We start from the raw sequence: 23,177 nt of genomic DNA, 5'->3' as shown, positions 1-23,177 counted from the left end.
TCTAAGTTTGTTATTGTGGGGAAATGTGAAATCTTTGATTTTAGAGACCTTTTGATCTAAACTATACCCCTTACATTATTTATTTACATATATTTGTCTACAATTTGTAATCTGAAAACATTTGAATTCAAATGCAGCTAATCCTTTTCTAAGTATGCGGTGCACCTATGTAGAGTAATGTGGTAGCTGCAGGGCCAGAATATTTGGGACAGGGGCTTATTACAGATCCAAGGCTTGGCGTACAGTTGCTGTCCCTGCAATTATCTGTATTGAACTATTAGGGTAAGTTATTAATACAGTGATGATGATTCTATACATTAATTGAATGCATTTCTTTCTCCAAAAAACGTCTAACATAGTACTTTCAATCAGTTTGTTTTTCTGTGGAAATACTTTCTACAGAGAACAGCCACATGTTGGGATCAAGGATGTCAAGCATCTAATGCATGTCAGCATTACTATGACTTTTTTGGGGGCTTTAATTCTTGGCATCTGATCTGATAACATAATGTACTGACGTCAGTTGGTAACCTGGTATGTTACTATCTTCAGGACTCTTGCTAGATTTCCATGTGCCCTAGTACCCCATGTACCCTACTCTAAAAACTTGGAAGGAGTCAGGGAAGGGACATGGCTTAAAGTCAGGGTGGTCGTCGATAACGTCATCATCTAGGGGATTGGCGATTAACAGTCCTGTATTTGATATTGCTTACTTTGTATGATGGCAGAAAAGTCTGTGTGTCCTTTCATGGTCCAGGTTACACTGCATTCAATGGGGTGGATTTCGAGGGCACCTTTCACGTGAACACCGTGATAGACGATGACTACGCCGGGTTTATATTTGGCTACCAGGACAGCTCGAGCTTCTACGTGGTGATGTGGAAACAGACTGAGCAAACATACTGGCAGGCCAACCCCTTCCGAGCAGTTGCAGAACCTGGAATTCAGCTCAAGGTACAGATCTGCGGTGAAAATGTATATAAGGACAATAAGGACTGTTGTGTATTGTTAATCATTGAGCATTACAAAGTGCCACAAATAAACCCTCTTAGAACATTTAATGCACAGGTCTTACCTCTTTGCTTACCTATCACAAATGTACTAATTGGCAATAATGGCCTTGTTTCCACAAATCTAAAGCTTTTAGTGTATTAATACTCCACCAGCCAATGAGATGAATTTAACTATCACCAATGTCAATGTCGCTTTGCTCTTCTCAAATTACTATTTCTCATGTCACACCACAGCTTCTGTCAGCTGACATCCCTTGACAAGGCTATTTGTAAAACCACACACTCCACTGATAGGTCATTTTAATTGTTAAGTGCCAGGAGTTTTCGTAATCCCTGTAGTCTTAAAGAGAATGTTATATTAGGACTAGGACATTCAACATGGCATAATCAATGGCACAGATGCCCATCAGCCCGCTCCATTGTCTTGGGACGAATACTTGGACAGCAGATAATTATCTCATGGGAATTCCATTCATTAATGCTGTAATGGACAGTCAAAAGTTGCACTCATAGAAAATAACAGCACAGAAGGTTGCCCAGGCGCAGGTTCCTTATTATTAACATTTGCAACCTACACATTTCTTTCAAACCATTCCGCATTGGTAAGCACCCCAATGGGCATGGACTATGTCTGTTGTGAATTTCATGCCAAAATACCGTATTACCATTCTCCTGCAGATCATGTCCATGCCCTTTTCCTCCACTCTCTTTTCCGCTTTGTTTCCTACCCCCATGCTACATGGAGGCCTTCCTCCTGTAATCAGGCATTTCCTCTCCCTACTTTGGACACTTTGGGCCCCTACACTCCTCTCCTTGGAGTGCTAATATAACCCTCCTCCTAGGATGTCCAGCTCTTGTGTCCAAGTGAAGGGTAGAGATTTTAAGGGTGCCTCCCTGTGCCACCTTGTCAGTGTGGACCTGTGCAGGTCAGGTAGGGCCAGAGCCCCTGTCATTTTCCCCTCATACAACCTTTAAGCCCCTCTCCCCTTCCAAAAACCCAAATGCATTTCCTTTCTCATGTTTCCCAAATCTCACCTATACAGGTAGGTGCGCCTTCTGTGTTTTCTGTGTTTTCTGTGTTTTCTGGACCTTTTACTGAGATGTAAGTGAATCTACCTGTTCCTACAAAACTTCCCAGTAGAAGACCTTTACCTCTTTATTGAGGTGTCTGAATTCCATGGATACCATATTCACCGCCATCAGGTACAACACAGACCTTCTATACTGAGGTGTTGTGGGTTCCTTCATGTGCCCCTTCAGCACCTCTGTATGATTCCCATGGACACTTTTCCTGACGTTTCTCTTGTAATTCATAGGCCCTCCCTTCTCTGCCTTTGTGTGGCTCCAAAGAGGCACTACTTTGGCACATACAGTACTTGCTACTACCGCTCCACTGTGATTCCTACAGTGAGAAGTGGTGTGTAGGAGTTGGGTATTGCGCTTCAGCCTCTTTGGTGTATGTCCTCCACACCTGTTTGTCTTGTCTCTGTCCCCTGTAGTAATCTCTCTTTGGGCTTCTAACCACTCCCATGTCACGCCTGTCACTTTCATTGGTTCCTGGGCTTGCGTTTTAAAATCTGCTTGCTTTCATTTGCGAAAGGTAAGCCTTTTCCGGTGTTTAGCCCACCTACACAGCACCGGTAAACTACTGAAAACATACGACGCTCAATGTTTTCAGCATTGTTTCCGGACTGCTTTATCTGTTTATTTTCCACGCAGCGCTGCATTTTGCATAGCGTGATTGTGCTGCGTTTTTGTTTTCTTTTAATTTGTGTGGCAAGAAAAGTCCAGTTAGGAGTTTACAACGCTAATACCTCTAACTCGAGCAAATGCGAGACCTGTTGCATTGGAAATGCTTGTCTATATTCCTTTGGGCATCATCGTGGGTCTCTGGTTGCCTGAATCCAGTGCATGCCTGTAGATTGCCACTTCATCACTCATCAATAGCTTTTAAAGCACATTCTTCTTGGAGGTAGATCGATACGTTAATCTTCAAGGCTCTTGGACAGACTTTTTATATCTTGTAGGATGGCTAACTGCATCTAGTGCATGCCCTTTGGATCCTCTCCTGTCACTCCCTGGTTGTCCCTATAGCTACTTATTCCAGTTATCTGTTACTAGGTTACTCCTGTAATAACTCATGGGCATACCCCATGCAGCATCCATCGAGGCCACCAGTAACAAGTGCATGCTGTGGACTACTCTGTAGCGCACTGATGGACCCCTAGAGCATCTATCTTGGTCATCTATAACTAGGGCATTTCTGTGGGTTGATCAGTGTCACTTCTGGGTAACCCTCAAAGACCACTGGCTTTGTTTCTCTGTTGACTGTCGGTTACTCCTCCCCAGTGCTTAATTTGTAAATAAAAAGGTGCCGGTGCCCAAATCCCTCCTCTTAAACACGCAGCTGCTGCAATTAAATGTGCGAACACAGAATACTGAGGCAGCGTAATTCTGAAGCCATCTCAGGCTTCTTCAATCCATTTAAAGCCACTCCCGGCCCCTTTAGCTCATGCTTACAGCTTTCTACTTTCTCCCTTTGTGTCGCTTTTTCGTTTTCCCCTTCCTCTGTCTTTCCCATATGTGTCTATAGCTCGCAGCAAGTGCTTGAGGCAGAAGAATAAGCCCTGGCCCTCAAAAATAAGTGCCGGTGCTCTGCACCAGAAACAACAAGCACAAATTAAGCACTGCTCCTCCCTTCTTTAGATAGACTCCAGTATTCTTCTATGACCGCCTGTGTGCCATGAATGCCTGCAGGTTGCTCTCCTTTCACTCTCAGAGAAATACAAAGATCATCTGCCAAGAATGCCTGTATCCAGCGTATGCTGGGGGCTTCCCTTCTCTCTCCTGGACGGATTCCATTCTCAGTCAGGCATAGCACTAAATTAATCATACTTGCATGTGTTTGATCAGAATACCGAAGGAACATTATTGTGTGAGCGAAATATAATTGCTGAAATATTGAGGACAAAAATATTGTGAAGGTAAGTTTCTATAGGTAAGGCAAGCTTTACTATACTTTATTCCACATATATGTGCATCGACAAGCAATACATGGAGTTAAGAACAGTAGATATATACTTACCTTCTCGATATTTTGGTCCTCGATATTTTTGCAGTAATATACCAGTCACACAGTATATTGTTCCTGCCATACAACCAGGTTGTGTGCATTCTCTCACCCATTCCTGCAATCGTACACCTGGACACCGCGACCCTAGGTAACACAAGAGCAGAACTAGTCAATCACACAGCGAGAAAGCACATTGCACCCAGGCTCACAGCATCGACAATGCCCCCCCGATGGAGCATGCCACCCATCCGCCAATGTGCTTCTGCGCCTTGTCGGGGACTTTAAGTGCTATGTAAGTGCAGTTTCAACACAATTCAATCACCTCTTGCACAAACATATCTTCATAGGTTTCTCTAACACATCAAGGGATGGCTGCAGTTACAGGAAGATTTTAGGGACAGAGGCTTTCAGAAACTGGCATTTTTGCTTTTTCTCATAAACAGGGTAGAATGTTATAAATGCACTGTGGTCATGATTGAGAAGGACATATCTCACAACAAATGCAGCTTTTTCTTTCAAATAAAAGTCAGTACTGTGGCATTAAGTAAATACTGATTGCTATGTGAAATTATATTTATGCTGACTAATGCCATTAAAACCATATTTATGTTGTGCAATTTAGAATTCTTTGTAATTCTTTAGAAATTTTATAAGAGAACTCTTAGGTTTCCAGGTCCGTGCACAAGTAGCTCACCCAGTACAAGTTGCCATTTTCTAATGGAATCAACAGGACTACAAATCCCAGAATGCAAAAAGCCTTACTCAATGAGCTCCATTACAATGGAATGGGCAAACACGAGGACTCTTATGTAGAGCAGTGGTTCCCAATCGGCAGTGCGGGGACTCCTGATGGTCCACAAAGCCTCCTCAGGAGCCCACGACTGCTTAAAAAATTAAATAATATTAACAAATTAGGTCCCCAGCTTTTAATAATGACTTAGTAGGGGGTTCCTTGATTCCAGTTATGATAAAGTGGGGGTCAACAGAAGTCAAAAGGTTGGGAACCACTGATTTAGAGGAATACACCGGGCTTAGGCTTTATATAGACTTACTTAATGAAAATGTTTCTACCTTGGTCCGGAAATAGGCGGTCAAGTCTACGACAGGCCCTGGCGAGTACCTCCGAAATTCTCTTTGGCACACCGGAGACACCTCCAACCAGGTGAAACTACTATGGAAAGATCCAAGGAACGTGGGCTGGAAGGACAAGACATCCTATCGCTGGTTCTTGCAGCACAGACCTCAAGTTGGATATATAAGGTAGGAAAAAAAGAAGTTGCTCTTCGACATCACTGGGGCCCTCAGTTTTGAAGCCAAGTCCTACTTAGGCAATGCAAAGTTTAATTTATGATTGCAAAACCACTTTTGTAGTGTCGAAAAGACAAGTTCACACTCATAAATGAATTTCCTCAATTGGATATTTCCTTGGTAGTAAAGCTACTGCCGGGTGTGCGTATAGGCTGGTTGCGAATAGCTTTTGCAAATTGCATATCGTTTTGAAAGATACTTGTCATTTGGCTGCTGTAAATGATGTACTAATAGGATGGATCACAAAATACCCATTTGGATAAGATCTCAAAACGACCTGTCTAATGAGTATGAATCAGGAAGGTTGCTATTTGCAATCCCATAGGACTGGCTAGGAACACCGGGATGGTGGCCTACAATGGACATAAGACCTCCTGACCTGCATTCGCATTCTCAGACCTGAAACCCTTTTTTTAAGCAGCCTGTGTCCCTTAGAGGCACATTTTCTGCTTTAACCAAAAATATTTCCCATTTGGGAATACATCGTAGGGGAACGCAGTTGTCCCTGGGGTCACTTTCTGCTCCCTCTGGAGCCACATGAAGTGATTCTTGATGAGAAAGTTGCCTCTCAAGGACCACCTCAAGTAGGAGTTGGTATCCGATGAATGGTTTGCGAACACAGTTGCATTCTCAACTCTTGGATGCAAGTCATTGTGTATCACATTTAGAAGAGGACTTCCTTTCATGCCCACCATCATCTAATTGCTATTTACATTCACAAAGGGGTTTAATAACTGATATAAAAAAGTATTGCAATTGCAAACCCTGTGAGTTTGAGAATCACAAAATGCACAACTGAAAAACAGTGGTGTCCTTCAGGCCCTATCCCTGTGGCCAGGAGTGTGTGTTCCAGGGCAGGAATGCCCTAGAAGTCTGTGCACGTCCGCAGTTGAGCACTTTTGTTGGTATTTACAACTCATTTTGCAACCCCTTTCCCCACTGGAATTGATCAAAGATTTACTCCTGTCAATGGCAGCTATAAATCCCCTTCTCTGGTGAAAAGTGTGAGGGAACACTACCCAAAATTGATGATGAGCTAGCTAGGAGAATGCGAGAATATATGTGGGTGTATCCATGCATGCAAGAAGAGAATCCACAAGCCATTTCCAGGATTACACCCAGAAAGCTATGATTGGTCTGCAGAGCAGTAGGTCTGTGGGTGTAGATTTTCTCATGTCTTTCAGAATGAGTCTAAATGAGGGGTTGTATCTTACAAGAGGTTCTGTACAGAGGTACATGGCTCCTGTTTCCATGGGATCTTGGGGCCATATTTATACTTTTTGACGCACAACTGCGCCAACGCAGTTGTGTGTCAAAATTTTTAACGCCGGCTAACGCCATTCCAAAGCACCATGCGGGCGCCTTATTTATGGAATGACTTTAGCCGCCGCAGCTGACCGGTGTGCGTAAAAAAAAATGACCCACACCAGGCAGCGCCGGCGTAGGGGAAAATGGAGCTTGGGCGTCAAAAAATGGGGCAAGTCAGGTCTGAGGCAAAATATTGGCCTCAACCCGATTTGCGCCATTTCTTTTTACTCCCAACCCCCATTGAAATGACTCCTGTCTTAGCACAGACAGGAGTCATGCCCCCTTGCCCAATGGCCATGCCCAGGGGACTTATGTCCCCTGGGCATGGTCATTGGGCATAGTGGCATGTAGGGGGGCACAAATCAGGCCCCCCTATGCCACAATTTTTTTTTTAAAAAATTACTTACCTTAAGTTCCCTGGGATGGGTCCCTCCATCCTTGGGCGTCCTCCTGTGGTGGGCAAGGGTGGCAGGGGGTGTCCCTGGGGGCATGGGAGGGCACCTCTGGGCTCCTTCCGAGCCCACAGGTCCCTTAATGCCTGCCCTGACCAGGCGTTAAAAAATGACGCAAAAGCGGCTGGACGTAATTTTTTTTGACCCGCCCACTCCCGTGCGTCATTTTTGCACGGGAGTTTAAATAAGGCGCACATGCCTTGGAGTCATTTTTTAGACGGGAACGCCTACCTTGCATATCATTAACACAAGGTAGATGTCCACGCAAAAAAATGACGCAAACTCCAAGATCTTTGGCGCTAGACGGGTCTAATGCCAAAGTATAAATATGGAGTTAGCTTTGCGTCGGATTTGCGTAAAAAAAAACGACGCAATTCCAGCGCAAACAGAGTATAAATATGCCCCTTGGTTTGATGTGCCTGAAATGAGGGTTGCTGCTATAATCTGCACTGCTTTTAATGGTCCTTTTAGGTTCTAAGACATCCCATCATGAGGTTGTTTCGTACTTGTGGTGGGGCAGGACATTTAACGATTCAATTTTGTATATTTTAAATATTCGTAACATTTATTTGAGGAAAGGGGCACTCTTCTAGGTGAGTGAGTTGCCTTGATTATTTTTCTTTGTCTTGTGTGGTTGCAGTTTTCTCAGTCGTTTCCGCTAGTTTATCACTTGGCCTACATTTCCCTTGCATGCGGAAAGCTCATTTTCCCACACTAAAGGCCCCTGCATAACAAGGTGCAGTTGTTCTTTTCATTGTCTTCAGATGAAGTTGTGCAAATTAATTTTTAGATTTGTTTCCCTTGTAAGAAGCTGTTGAGGTGTGCTCCTTCTGCTTCTCCTTGTGGGTTGGTAGTTTAGTTTACATTGTTTTGTCTACTGATACTCTTTCAAAGTTTCTGAGGCAGTTGATTGGTGATTTTGATTTGTCAATTTCCCAGTCTTTCCATGTTTATGATTAAAGGGATTAGAATGTAGAAAGACCAGTTTATCAAGACTAGAAATTGGCAATGGTTAGCTTGTTTTGTTTTTAAGACAGTCCAAGGTTATTTTCAGGAAAAAAAGCATAACAGTTCAGTAGGGAAAAACAAAGGACATATTTACGGGGATTTGACGTAGGGCAGCGCAGCAAGTCACAGAGCAGACGTTAAAAGGAGGCTTCCATAGTTTACAGCGGGCCCGTCGGTGCTTTGCAGGATTAGCGTCAGAATGTTTCACGCTAATCCTGCAAAGCGCCGGACTAGCATCAACAATTCGGACGCTAGTCCCCTAACTACTGCCATGGTGCGCTGTACTTTAAATACAGGTCAGACATGGTGGCTTTATGGGGGCGCTAAGGGGTGCAAGAAACGTGGCACTGCACTGTGTGCAGCACCACTTTTTCAACTATGCCCCTCAGTGTGAATAATGTCCTCTATAAACAAACCTTAAAAGGACAGAGACTGAACATCCTCCCATTACTAGAAAGTACGAAATAAAGAACCGTGCATGGGCAAACCGTGACGCAGTATTGATGGGCACCATTGCAAATACTAGGCCAGGGAGAAATTTCAATTTACGCAATTTCATATAGTTTTTTGCGTGCAGTAGGCTCATTTGCGCAGAAAATGGCTCGCCAAGTGACACTCTCTGCCCAAACCAGTCTCCTGCTGGTAAATGCAGGTTTAAGGTGCATTTTTGCAAAATTTTATGAAATTCATGGAATATCATGAAAAAAATTAAGCAGCCCCCACCCTGCTGAATACAAAAATATGCTAATGAAAATCAGCATAAAGTAAAAATTGCATCGTACAAATGTAAGAAAAAGCAAAGAGAGAATGTCAAAAATACAAAATTTATGGAAACAGGGTGGTGCAGAGCATGGGAGCAGCGAGAAAGAAATGGATCATCATGTTGTAACTGTGGTCTCTGCACATGATCTCTGCTTCAGATCCCATCCTACATGTCACCTTTTGTATGTTTCAGAGTGAGGCTCTTTGAAGGCACTGACGTGGTGGCGGACACCGGTGTGATCCTTGATACCACAATGCGCGGAGGACGACTGGGAGTTTTCTGCTTCTCCCAAGAGAATATTATCTGGTCCAACTTAAGATATCGCTGTAATGGTGAGTTTTAAAGTTCTGCTGCAAAGACATCCCCTTGGAATCTTTGAGAAAAGAGAAAATCACTTGTGTGTGTCTTTGGAAACTGTTGAAGAGGAAACCTTTGGCCATTTCTTTACAGGTATCATTTCCACTTTCCGCTTTGCTGGAGACAGACTTGTAAGCAGGAGTCTTTCCCATGCTCACTAGAGGATAGCTTTCTCGTCTATTTCATTTCCATGCCCTCAGTTCAATGGCTTGCATCTTTAGTCTTGTGTTTGAACACCATCGGGTGAGTGATGCGAGTAAGCCCTACTCCTTCTAGACAAGGTCTCTTCATCCGGGCTTCTGTCCATCTATCTCTCTATCCGTTTGAACCTATCACTATCATGTATCCACTTATCTTTTCTTTCCCCATTCCACACATCTACCCTTACATTTGCCTTCCATCCTTTACCCATTTTATATCACTCAATCAATAATCCACCCTTCTTTCATCAATCTACCAATCCATCCTTTAACCCAGTGGTTCCCAACATGTGGTCTGGGGACCCCTGGGTGTCTGCGAAGCCTCCCCTGGGGGTCCGTGACAACTCAGAAAATTATATAATATTAACAGATTGGATCCCCATCTCCCAGTAATGACTCAGTCCCTGGGTTCCAGTAAGGATAAAGTGGGTGGCCACAGAAGTCAAAAGGTTGGGAACCCCTGTTTTAACCCCTTCCATCCAGCAGTCCATTCATCTATCCACCCAGTCAGCTAGCCTTTCATCATTCCAGCCCCTTTCTTTCACAAACCCAGGCAAATGTTGTTTACCCTCCACCCATCAGCCCTTTCACCTTTGCATCATTTCTTTGGCCATTCCTTCTGGTCACAGTTTCTTCCTTATTTTCATGTGTCCTTCTTTCATTCTTCTTTCCAGCTCTCATTCTCTCCCTCTTTTTCTCTTCATTTCCTTACTGTGACTAACTTTACACCCCTGAGCTCTGTCATTGTTTTCTCTCGCTTTTGTGTTTTTTAAGAGCTTTCATCTGCAGACAGGACAGGCTCATAAATATTTATAAGTGCAACATCACCCCCACTTAAGCTGCGAAAGTGTGTGTGTGTGGGGCGGGGGGTTCTCAACTGGTTTTCTGTTTGCTATCTTTGTTTATTTTTGTGAATGACAGTGATTCATTTTCAGTATTTTCACAAATTCTTACAATCATACAATCAGGGTTTATACATTTTGGCTCCACACAAGGTTGCCGGAGGCGTGTTTGTAAGTGTTTGAAAAGTCTTTTGACCACTGGACCATCTCCTACATTAGGTGGTTAAAAAAAACCCAGTTTTTACATGCTTATTTCTGGTGAGGTATATATTTGCTGTAGTATTTTTATGTAAGATAACTAAGTAAGTTAGTAGTTTTCACCTATTTCTGCCTTGCCTGCGTTGCAGCCTGAGGCTGGCTAAGGTGCCAAGTCCAGAATGCATGCCCCCACCCCCACAGGTGTGGGGAGCAAAACTTCAGCTTGGCCACATTCCCACCATATACAGGAAGGCCTGCCAGAACGCAAAGCCCGGCGGGCATGCCCACCATACTCCAGTACAAAATGAAGGCCAGCTGGCATGGCCACCACATCCCCACTCAGAAACAAGGCCTGCCGGAGCACCAAGCAGCCACGGCCCCAATGGGGTGAGGAGCGAAGTGCCAGCTTGGACCCATCCCCTTTGCTACAAGAAGGCCTGCCAGGGCATCAAGCCTGCCATGCGGGTCGACTCCACCCCAGCAAAACAAAAATTGATGCTCTCCCAGGGCACCAAGTCCAGCAGATCTCTCCCTATTAGGGAAGGTGGGGGGGCAAAGTGCCAGCTCGCCCAAGCATGGGAGGCATGGCCACTAGACCGCAGCAAAATACAGAAAGTCTCCTGGAGCACCAAGTCTGGCAGCCATGGTGATAACCCTGCCCCTCCCCTTATGCAGGCGTACCTCTTGGATTACCGGTCTCCATGGTCACCGCGCAGCCCCACCCAGGACCCTGCCTTCGATGGCCTCCATCACAGTAATCATATGCGGGTCATCTCCGAGTGATCAGCTCTCGGATGTTTCCAGTTTAAACTGAAAATGGCCATTGCACTTTCGGCAGTTGGTTATCAGGCATTTTCAGTTTGAACCGAAAACTGGAAAGCATAGCTATGCTCTAGTATTGTTTTTAATTTTATTAATTTTTAACAAATTCATCAACCTACTTAAGTATGACAAATGTCCAGCAATTGTATAGTAGGCATCTTCTGGCATACAGCATGTCATCAGATATAGATATTTTAATCATTGATGAATAAAGGCTCATTGCCCCTTCCACCGGTGGGCATCTAGGTCTCTTTACATTCTCAGTCTGCTTCTAGAGGATCTATCACTTCAGTCATGTACCCCTCACTTCATAGCCTGTGATTGTTTCCTACTTTTGCCTTCTTCAGTCTTCCTCTCGAACATTCTACCACTTGGCCCAGACCTTGCTGAATTTCCAGCAGCAGCCTCTCGGCAGATAAACTGTGCTTCAGCCTGACTGCACCAGTCCACATTACTAATCCAGCTCTCCGGACGTGGCAGAGGCCTTCCCCGGACCAGTCTGGCCAACATAAGGGCCTACACTCCAGTATTATTGTTGTTTCAAGGTATTCGTCACATAACACCTAGAGGTTTCGCCCCTTATGGAACAGCACATCAATTTTACATTATACAGAACAGCATTCTAAATAGCCACAGGAAGCTATTGGTTTTATCTGATAGAGACTTCTAGTTGCAGATTCCTTATCTTAGAACAGTGGTTCCCAACCTTTTTACTCCTGAGGACCCCCCACTAAATCATTACTGGAAGCCGGGGACCTCCAAGTAATTTGTATGATTTAAATTTCAAACATTAAAACAGTAATTCGCAAAAAATATGCAAACAAGTACACACCAAATACTAAAATTACTAAAGATATAATTATTTTTTGGTTTTAATTAGGAAAGCTGAATCCTCAGGACAGATTCTGCATTTCCCAAGCGATTTCTGTTTTTAGGTTTTTAGGTACATAAGATCTGAGAAAGCTTTCTCAAATAAAGATGTGGTGGAGAAAGGAAGTAAAACCATAAAGGCCTTTCATCTCTCCACAGCCTCTCCGTCACGTCATTAATTTGTGTTATAGCACCTCTCATACCAGTGTAGGGTGTTGGAGCACTTTACAGGGACTACAAGGTGTAGGATTCACACGTCATCCACACTGGTAGGCATTTTCTAAGAGTGCTTGGTCTTGAGAAGCACAAACTCAGGATTCAGAACATAACAGTTGTTAAGGTTGACTTTACTAATAATAATGTATTTCTACGCAAGCAAACCTTTTTTAGCAGCATAAGGAAAATGAGACTGGAGGGAAAAAACTTAACTTTCTAATCTGTGCCATGCAGTTTGCATGCAGCTTGTTGATGGCAGTTCATAGCTCACTGTGCGAGATTAGAATTGTAATTTATGACTACTCAGTAACAAAAGAATCCCTGTAACTAAAGCTGTAATCCACTGTGCTATGCTCATAACATACTGTTCTTTGCATGATACACATTCTTTGCAGCAGGCATATTAACCATCTGCACTCCCTTAGATGAGTCAAAACTGCCACTAGACAAAACTCCCATCTCTGTCCAGCAGGTACATTAGTCACCAGAGTTATATTGACACTTTTATTTTTGCCCAGGCGATGCTGGATGCATAAGGAACTTTGCAGTGCTTTTAACACTGCTGTGCAAAAGAAGTAATAAATATAAAAAACACACACTTTTCTGTCAGAGTCCCCAGCTCGAGAAGTGCCATCCTGCCAGCCCAGGCCTGCAGACCCCCTGAGAATGTGTCACTGACCCCAGGTTGGGAACCACTGCCTTAGAATTTCCCCCAGAAGTTAGACTGAATCCAGAGATTTTTCTTCGAGTAGTACCCTTGTGTGCCGTCAGGTGGCGTCAGTTCAGTCCGCGTCCGTAATTGTCGCTGTGATGATATCGCAGTCATATAAAGGGACCAACCCGGTGAGCTGACATCAGTTCTTTTCTTTCCGCGCCAGCTACACACAGATTCTGAGAAGAGCAACCCTCAGTCACTTTTTGACTGACTTTTCGACCCATGTTGGTGAACTTTTTGACTTCTTGGTGCATCGAGATGTCTTCCCGTAAGACTGAATTCAAACTGTGTGACTCCTGTCACCACATGATGTTGATAACGGTTCTGCACCTCGTGTGCTTCTGGTGTCTGGAGCTTGACTATGACCCGAAGTTGTGCTCCGACAGCCAGGCCATGAACCCGAAGGCTTTGAGGGAGCGGTCTCTAAAGTTCATAGTGGCCGATGGTCAGCTCCGCATCGCTCCTGGTCTAGCTTGAGCGGAAGGTCATGAGACCATTCGCAGAGCCATCACCACTCGTCCTACTCTAAGTCTTTTGGACATTCAGGTCACAAAAAGAAGTCGTTGAAGAAGAACAAGTGTTCTTCGACTTCACCCCGTTACTCAGCGAATGCGATGCGGGAGGATCGTTGTCCTTCTAGGCCTCCATCCTTGCAGCCTGCTTCTGGGTCAGCTCTGCGCCTTCTCAAGTTTTTTGGGAGCCGGAGCCACCCCTGCCCAACTTGGAGTTTTAGGAGGCCATGCTCCTCATATTTGGGCAGACTGACCCTCCTGTGATGCTCTAGGGCCCAGTAGGGTAGACAGGGGCCCCCTCGGGTTTCACGCCAGCAGCTGCGGCCTCGGCTCCAGAGGACACCCCAGGATCTGTTTCCAGATCCTACCCAATGCCAGTCGTGCCATTGCGACCTTTCCCGGTCCCAGCGCAGAAGTTGACGCTTCCGCCATCAGTTGGGTCCATAATTGATGTCGATCCCATACTCATCCCCGACTCTGACCCAGAGGCAGAACGACGTCCCCCAGCCCCGATTCAGACTTCAAGGTGGACATCACTCCCCAGGTTGGATCCTGACCCTTATACCTATGGGTATGGTGAGAGTACAGAGGGGTCGTTGGATCCTCTAGAATACCAGCTTGAAGACCCCTGCATGGACTGGGCTCAGAAATTGGGTGAAGCTAGTTGGGGTGGACACCTCCTCTGACTCTGGCATGCCTCTTCCCCCTACCGTGTCTACAGAGGAGGGAGCCTCCTACTTGATGGTGGTGCGAAGGGCAGACGAGGTCCTGGGCCTCGAGCTGCCTTCAGTGGTGGTCAGGACTCACCTTGTGACTGAGGTGCTTCAGACAGCGGCTTTCACATCAGAACCCCTATTGCCCTTCAATGAGGCCCTCACTGATGTCCTGCTGGGGACGTGGTGTAAACCCATCACAAAGGCTCCTGTCAACAGGACAATCGCCTGCTGCTACAGGCCTGCGCCTAACGACCCTAAATTCCTGACCCAACACCCTGTGCCTGAGAGCTTAGTCATTCTGGCGCATTCCTTTCTGAACCCCTGGACAGGGAATCAAAAAGACTGGACCAACTTGGGAAGAAAAATAAAATGTTCTTATCTCCAGTCTAGCATTGTGGTCTGTGAACGCCGCATGCCTTTTAGGCCGCGACACCCATACTTAATGGGATGTAGTTGCGCAGGTGCTGCCACAGATCCTGGAGGAGGCCCGGGCCATTCTCTCCAAAGCTGTTGCTGACAGGAGAGACACAGCCAAGTTCACAATTCAATGTGGACTGGACACCACTGACTCACTGGTGCCACACTTGGTTAGGGACGTCTGACTTTTTGGGGGATGTCCAGCAATCACTTATGTATATGCCCTTCCATGGCACCTGTCTCTTAAGAAACAAAGCGGACTCAGAGCTTGAGTGCGTTAAGTAGTCCCGGGCTACACCTCAGTCCCTTGGCCTTGCAGCTGCTCCTCGCCCCCCTCAGTCCGCTTTTCAACCCTTTTGTGGCTACAGAAGGGGCATCCAACCGTTTCCCAACTATAGTGGACCTCCTGCATTCACCGGGGTTCACTATAAATGTGCTGAAGTCACACTTGACTCCCTCTCAGACACTCCCTTTGTCGGAGCGGTTCTGGACACAGTGCAGTTTCTGGCTTATCCACTCGAGTGACGAGTCCAGGATATTCAGGCTATGATACTGATGTTTCAGCCTCTATCCTGGGATTTTGTGAGAATGATTCTGAGGCTGCTGGGTCCCATGGCCTCCTACATCCTGCTGATAACACATGGTAGATGGCATATGAGGGCTCTGCAGTGGGACCTGAGGTTCCAGTTGGCGCAGCAAAAGAGAAATCTCTCCGACATGGTCCAGCTCTCAGAGGGAACTGCGCAAGATCTGCAGTGGTGGTTAACACACCGAGATTGAGTCAGGGGCAGTTCCCTCTCCCATCCCCAACCAGATCAGACAGTGGTCACAAATGCATCACTCCTGGGATGGGGTGGCCGCATGGGAGAGGTGGAGATCAGAGGCATCTGGATTCTGGAAGAGTCCGGGCTCCACATCAACCTTCTGGACCTTAGGGCGATCAGGCTTGCATTGAAAGCATTCCTTCCCTCTCTCCAAGGGAAAGTGTTGCAGGTGTTCATGGGCAACTCCACCGACATGGGGTACTGCAACAAACGGGACGGTGTGGGTTCATGGACCCTTTGTCAAGAGGCCCTGTGTCTCTGGACATGGCTGCAACACCAAGGCATATCCCTGCTGGTTCAACATCTGGTGGGCTCTCTGAACGCCAGAGCAGACAAACTCAGCCATCAACGCATGGTCGATCAAGAATGGCATCTCCATCCTGAGATGGCGCAAGGTCTATTTCAGCAGTGGGAAGAGCCTTGGTTAGATCTGTTTGCCGCCGCAGAGGACGGGCAATATCTGCTGTTTTGCTCTTTGGAGTTTCCAAGGCGCCATACTATGGTGTCCCAATGGTGTGGGTGGGGGTGTTGCTGGGGCTTGGGGTGGGCATCTGTGGGCCCATTCCATGGTGTTTAGCCATAGAAATGGGTCCACAGGTCATATAACGCCCAGTCAGACCCCAGCGTTAAATAATGGCGCTTAGCAACATTATTTGGGTCTGCCTACCCTGTGTGGACATTTTTGCACTGGGGTATAAATTGAGCGTTACAGGGTTAGCGTCCTATTGTGGATGGGAATGCCTACTTTGCATCTAATTAGCGCAAGGTAGTTTGCCACATCCGCAATATGATGCTAACTCCCATATTTTGATGCTAGACAGGTCTAGCGTCGAAATGTGAATATGGAGTTAGCTATGCGCCGTTTTAGCGTCACAATATTTGCCGCTAAAACGGCACAAGCCAAGTATATATATACCCCTTGGTATTTACTTTCCTCATGTGAGCCTCTTCATATTTGTCCTCTTAGGCTCCTCACCTTAAAAACGGCCATCACCTCTGCACGGAGAGTGAGCGAGCTACAAGCTGTTTCTTTGAAGCCACCCTTCATCTCAGTCCAGCCTGACAAAGTGGTGCTTCATACTAGGGTGTCTTTCCTCACTAAAGTGGTTACGCCCTTTAATGTAGGTCAACCCAGCACTTTGTGTACTGTTTATCTGCCCGCACATCCTTCTTGTAAGGAGGAGACACTCCGCTGTCTGGATACAAAAAGAGCGTTGGCGTTCTACCTCAATCGTACCAAAGACTTCAGAGTGGGCAATCAACTCTGTGGGTTATGTGGGTGTGAAGAAAGGACGGGCGGTGCAGAAGATAACTATCTCTAGATGGGTTGTTCTCTACATCAAACTGTGTTACGCTTTGGCCAAGAAGCAACTTCCTGAGGGTTTGCATGCTCACTCCACCAGAGCAACAGCTGCAATCACTGTGTTAGCACGTGGAGTTCCAGTCCTGGACATCTGCCAGGTGGCAACATGGGCATCCCCGCACACGTTCACCAGGCACTACTGCCTGGACAGTCAGGTCCGCAGGGACGGCTATTTTGGCCGTCTGGTCCTGCAGGACTTCCTAGTGTGATCTTGGTCTGCAGACCCTTCTCTGGGGATGGTATTGCTTGGGTATCTATTCTAAGGTAAGGAATCTGCCTCGAGAAGTTTCTATCAGATGAACAAGTTACTTACCTTTGGTAACAAATTATCTGGTAAAGACATATTCTAGTTGCAGATTCCTTACCGACCCGCCCATCCTCCCTGCTCTGTGAACTGTTTTCTAGGCACAGGTACTCCCTTTCAGGGCCCTAGTTCTGGTGCACCAATCTCATTGTTTTTCATAAAAAGATATGGATAGTGCACCACTGCGCAAAGTCAGTAAAGTCCAGTAACACAACGTTGTTTTTTAAACATCTTCATTTTTTATTATTGCTTTTTCTTGAACAAACGAGCAATCAGCCAACGCGTTTCGTCCTACACAAAAGGTCTTCTTCAGGGCTTATATTTGCATGGTCTTTAAATTGATTGTCTTTCCATATTATTGGAATTAAATGTCCAACCTATTATTACCCATAAAGTAAGGGATCAACCATGTCCGTCCCGGTCGGCAAAGGAAGTAAAAAGTTCTGGTGCACCAATCTCATTGTCTTTCATGACTGCACTTCTGGCATGGAAAGTTGTGAAAAGAAATGGACGTCAGCGCGCTGGGGTGTCGCCAATATACTACCACGACGCCACAGCAACCATGACACCAACAACGGATGCGGAGTTGACCACCACCAACTGAAGGGTACTGCTCAAAAAAAATCTCTGGATCCAGTAAGACACCTGGGAGAAATTCTAAGGTAAGGAATCTGCAACTAGAATATGTGTCTACCAGATAACTCATTACAGAAGATAAGTAACGTGTTTGCCAATGCTTGTCCTCCAATTATAGTAGCCCTGGCACAGCTATAGAGCAACACCGCAGTTGTACAAGCAATGCCAAACCAATATTGCAGGTGAGTTTGCAATGTTTGCTGAAAAAGTTGTAGCCTCCAATTGTCATTACATTATAATAAGCTTATGTTAAATAAGTAACAAAACATAGGACAGTTGTTCACTAAAAAAACATCATTACTCGGTATTGCACACTCTGGGCATCCAAAGCGGTCTGCTAACTGGAAGCTTGCTGTGGTAAAAATCAATCATTTTTTATGAAGACCCACTCATCCCCTGTTTGAGTTATCTAGCAGAGATAGAAATGAAGCTAGAATGTCAACTTTTAAAAAACAAATAAGGATAACTGAAGCAGACATCAATTGGGTGCAGAATGGACTGTAAACAGCATGATTATAAGAGGAAAATGCATCTGCGTAGCATTTGATATCAAGAACAAATACATTCTGTCATTTCCTACTGATGAAACTGGGAAAAACACAGACAAGAGCTATGAATGATTTACAGAAAGTTTTAACCATTGTTGTAACCGGTTGATGAGGCAGAATGTTCCCGGCTCATGTTAGCTAAGGCAACCTATTAAAAGGAAGACAAAACATGCACACCACTAGCTAATGGACAAAGTTAGAGCAATGATATGGCCTTATATAGTGTCAGTTAAGGATGTTTGAGGTGTCTTCCAGTTCTAGTAAAAATAGCATCTCCTTCACCGAGAGCACTCAGAACCTCACTCACTACCAGGGCTCAGGTCAGGTTCAGGGGTCTAGCAAGTTTAAGAAACTTACAGTTCTCATCTGGCCAGAGGATGGATCATTTCGATAACCCTACCCGCCTTCTCCTTAGGAGCTCCTTACTGCTTAGGACAGAATTTGCCTAGAACTGGATAGCCATTGCCCTAGTGTCAATTTAGTGCCTACAGACCTTTGTCTGATACTTCCAAGTGCAATCGTAAGGTGGGGAAAAGAGCTACATCCTGGTCAAGCATGGACATAGTCCACTGTCCCCGCGGAAATCCTGGTGTGATACGGATATTTATTATGAAATAAATAAACTGTGTTTTTTTTTTTCCCCTAGATAAAATTCCAGATGATTATGACAGTTATGTAATCAAGCAAAGCCAGCTCAGCGCATGAAGACATCCCAGAGGAAGCTGAAAGAAGCCCATTTCTTGCAACCTGTCTCAGAGCACTACTGCTGACCCTACAGAAGGTGTCATTATAATAATACCCAATCTTTCTTTTCTCAGCTCAAACACAGGCATTTCTTTGGACCAATTATCTTTGCAAAAGCTGTGCATTACCTAAAACCCCTGCAAGAGGAGAGCCTTTACCACTGGGAATGACTGAATCATAACAGTGCTGTCAATATTAGAAACTTCCTAGGAAGCAGAGAATTGACCTGCAGTGTGGCCAAGACCACAATAACCACACAATAATCAAGGACCAAATTACGCACCAAGATTGACTCGATGTGTCACGGAGAGGCAAGCCATGCAACAACGAATAGGCAAATTATGCAGATCGTTGTGGGGAAAAAAAAGAAAATTGTATCCACTAGCTAGCCTGACATAAAAAAAAAATGATACAAAAGGTTTCCAGTGATAAAGAAATACATACATTTCTCAAGAAATTCAGCAGATGGTGTTCAAATGTTGCTCACTGGCAATTTAATGATTTGTCTTGCATGGGGGAACAGGAAGACCATTTTCTAAACACTGTCCTTTTAGCTTCCCTTTGAGAAATAGATAGTATAAAACCTATGCATTATAGCACTATTGCACTCAGTGGAAAACTGTTATATGACACAGTCAATGCTTACAATAAAGCTCTGCTTGAATAATTTGAAACATCTAAGTTATGTTCTAACACTACTCTTCAGCTTCATGTTTACCTCTGAAGCTCATTTTTAAGGACAGTCCCCTTCAGAACAGTATTCTACATTTCATTTTTATTGTGTGAGTGTTTCTCGAGGAGGCCTCAGACATTAAACACTAATGAAACGTGGGATTCTTCTAATGTTTCGAGAAGTATCTTAACTGCTGTTTTGAGAAGTGTCCAGATTGTGAACATGAATTGTCATGAAAAGAAGAAATGAGTTGTCCCACCCTATTTGAAGTTCACTTGGAGATTTGTTTTTTGTGGTTTCGGGGGGCTGGCGAAAGCCCTTCTTCAGGTCCTTCGATTGGGAAGGTTTAACCAGTATGAGCAACACTGTCATGTCGCAGCTGTGTTTCTGCAACTATCACTCGACAGGTGTGGCAAATTGAAGTTTTGCAAAGTGCCAGATGTAGCATTGCACTCTGTGTCCAGCAGTTGTAATAACTTTTCATCTGGTTGAGTTGGAAACGTTACATTTTTTTTCTTGAAATGTGCAACTGTTTCTCAGATAATGAACAAGGGAGCAGGTGTGGTGACATGTATACATAAAGGGGTTTTCACTGCAGCTCTGCATATAACCCATATTGAATTTAGATCTTAGTTCAACATAAAACCATGCACATGTTTTATTTTCCACTTTGGCAAGAATAATTTTATTACATGTCTTGATGTCTATGACTCTCAAGTACTGGCCACTGCAATTTCTGGAAAAACACAAAGGCGTGCGAGCCAAAATGTGGATGCAGGTGTAGCAAAAAGAATACATTTTCAAAGTCACAGGAAACTCAACATTAAAAAGGATGGAATATAGTTGAAGTACTGGTGCAGCACACAGATAGCTATCACTGGACTGCAAAATAATAGTTGTTGCATTCAGAAGCAGCGTTCCAAGCCACCAAGCCAGGATTGATGGGAGAACCTGTGCTAAGACAAGGAGGCCTATATCAGTGTTTTATGTACAATCACTACACACTTTAGCTATGCAGTTAATTTTCCTTGCAGCAATTTTCATAATAAACAATCACCCAGATCACACTCCTGTTAAATGAACATTTAGGGCTTGGAGCATATAAAAAGTGGTTAAAATGAGAGAAATATTACATGTTCATATTTATAGTGTAATCATGGTTAATACATAATCTTCAGAAATCAATTCACAAATGCAAATATTAAAAACTTTAATAAAGTAATAATGGCTAGACAATGTTTACAATTCATTAAAACACACAAAGTATTCTTTTTAGAGAATACATCAGAAATTGTTACACTTCCAATTCCTAATATCCTCATCGGTTTTCTCTGCACAGTGGATTCAAACACCACCTGGTAAGCATTTTCAACTCCTGTTCTACATTTTGCGCACCGCCTCTCGTTGTACGGACATCCGCTTAGTCTATCGTGATCTCACATAACACTATAAAAGAAGGTTATAATGATGGAGATTAAAGAGGATGAATAGGTGAATATCAGAAAATATCATAACTGGTGATAATCAGAGGGAAGCACCCATCTGCCAACAGACAGTCCTACCCTCCCCCCCTTTTCTGGACACTGTACTGCGGAAGCCTGCCTTAAAGAATTAGCAGACATTTGAGGTACAGCAAAGTGTCCATGTCTGGAGGACCAAGGAGGTATTAATGGTGAGTTGCTTGGCATCCCAAGTGGCACTCCATAACAATGAAGGTTTATGGTCCATCAAAGTCAACTTATAGTACAATCATAACTTCATAGAAGTCAGTGCTGCTCACAAAGAGGGAAGGTCTTGTGCCTGAACTGGGCAACGTGTCAACACATCGTGGTGTGTGCTACCTTTGGTCTGGGTATGAAATGCAAGTGGGAGCTTTGCACATAGGAATTTCTGTACCATAAATTGATTGGCACTTAGGAAGGGCCCAATGACCTAAGTTGACAAGCAAGATTTCATTTCTAATGGCTATGTATTGTCCATCGGAGATGCTGTACAGCATGGCTAAAAACCTATGACAAAGCATATTGGTGTGAAAGGCAAGACTTATTAGCTTTGCCTATGTTTCTTTGTCCAAGCGATTTCTGCCTTCATGGTGGGAGCTGCTTTGTAAGGGAGCTGCCAAAGACAGACTCATACAGCGACGCATGTCTTTGGCGAAAACATAGCTAAGGCTTCACGTAAATTGGAAGTTTTCTCCCAGTGTGCGAAATAGGGATGTTCAGTTTTCCTGCCTGGTACCATCATGATTTACTTGGCAGAACCTGATTGAGAAAGCACCAGCAGACCAGGTGTCCCTTAAAAAGATAGCATCCAATCCGCACTAAATGAGGCGCTGTATGCAAGAGGTGGGTGACGGGGACAGCTGCCACTTGTGACATCTGTCCTTTTACCCCCCCCCCCCTTCCAAATAATACCTGGGGGCCTGATTTTTGAAAAGTTAGCGCCAACTTTGCGTTATTTGTTTTACGCAAAAGCAGCGTAAACTTACAAAAGTTTACGCCGCTTTTGCATAAAAAAATGACGCAAAGTCAGCACTAACTTTTCATAAATCAGGCCCGGAGTCTGTAAAAGAGGACATGTGGGTTTCCCTCAAGACTATCTTTTCAGGCACTGGCTTTTAAACATTTTTGCTTTGGTTTGGAGAGCGACTGACGTTGAGTACAAATGGGGGGTGCAGGCACCACTAATGATAAAGTTGCGTTACTGATATATGTCTGAAGAAGGTAATGTTCTTCAGTGTGCTGCTTAATGTTTCAGAAAAGACAAGGGAGAAGATTACTGCATGACATCCCGCCCCTGCACCTTCCCTTGATGCATCATGACTGCCTGGCAAACGCAAACGCGAGTGGGCGGTGCTAGGAGACCGAAGCTGACAAGATAAATTGCTGCATTCAATGCTTGCAGTATGAATGATCTTGTGTAGGGATCAGTTGATGTGATAAAAAAAAAAAAAGGATCTGCATATTCATGGTAGAATCCTGGCAAGTGTGGGATGCAGGAGAAATGATGCCCTGGCCTTTTACAGCAGCCCGCGCCTCCATCTGCTACCCACTGGCTTCACCCACTGTACCTGCTAACAACACCCATTTCAAGACACTTTGAGCTAAACACATTTAAATGCCTTTTCTTTGCTCCATCTGTAGCATTTGTGTTGCTTCAATCTAAAACAAATATCCATTTATACCTCATGTAGTGCTGCACAAATGAATTGAATTGGATACCAAGGTGCATAGTTACTATTCTTTAATTCGACGCAGAGCAGCAAGGCAGGTTTCGGCGCTGCATTGTGTGAAAG

At 44.6% G+C, this 23,177-nt stretch overlaps 1 protein-coding gene across 1 annotated transcript in view; it reads left to right on the top strand.

The window, feature by feature from the left end:
* The window catches only part of COMP (cartilage oligomeric matrix protein), a 181,728-nt gene extending 161,845 nt beyond the window's left edge, over positions 1-19,883 (top strand). The window contains exons 16-19 of the mRNA XM_069217074.1: positions 758-954; positions 5,174-5,346; positions 9,118-9,257; positions 19,112-19,883. Coding sequence (XP_069073175.1) covers positions 758-954; positions 5,174-5,346; positions 9,118-9,257; positions 19,112-19,170 — 569 coding nt within the window. The 3' untranslated portion in view covers positions 19,171-19,883. The remainder of the gene's footprint in view (positions 1-757; positions 955-5,173; positions 5,347-9,117; positions 9,258-19,111) is intronic.
* Positions 19,884-23,177: the final 3,294 nt, after the last annotated feature.

Source organism: Pleurodeles waltl, chromosome 12 (genome assembly GCF_031143425.1).
Source record: "Pleurodeles waltl isolate 20211129_DDA chromosome 12, aPleWal1.hap1.20221129, whole genome shotgun sequence".
NCBI lineage: Eukaryota > Metazoa > Chordata > Amphibia > Caudata > Salamandridae > Pleurodeles > Pleurodeles waltl.
The sequence above is the reverse complement of the archived record's forward strand: the minus strand, read 5'-3'. Positions and strand labels throughout refer to the sequence as shown.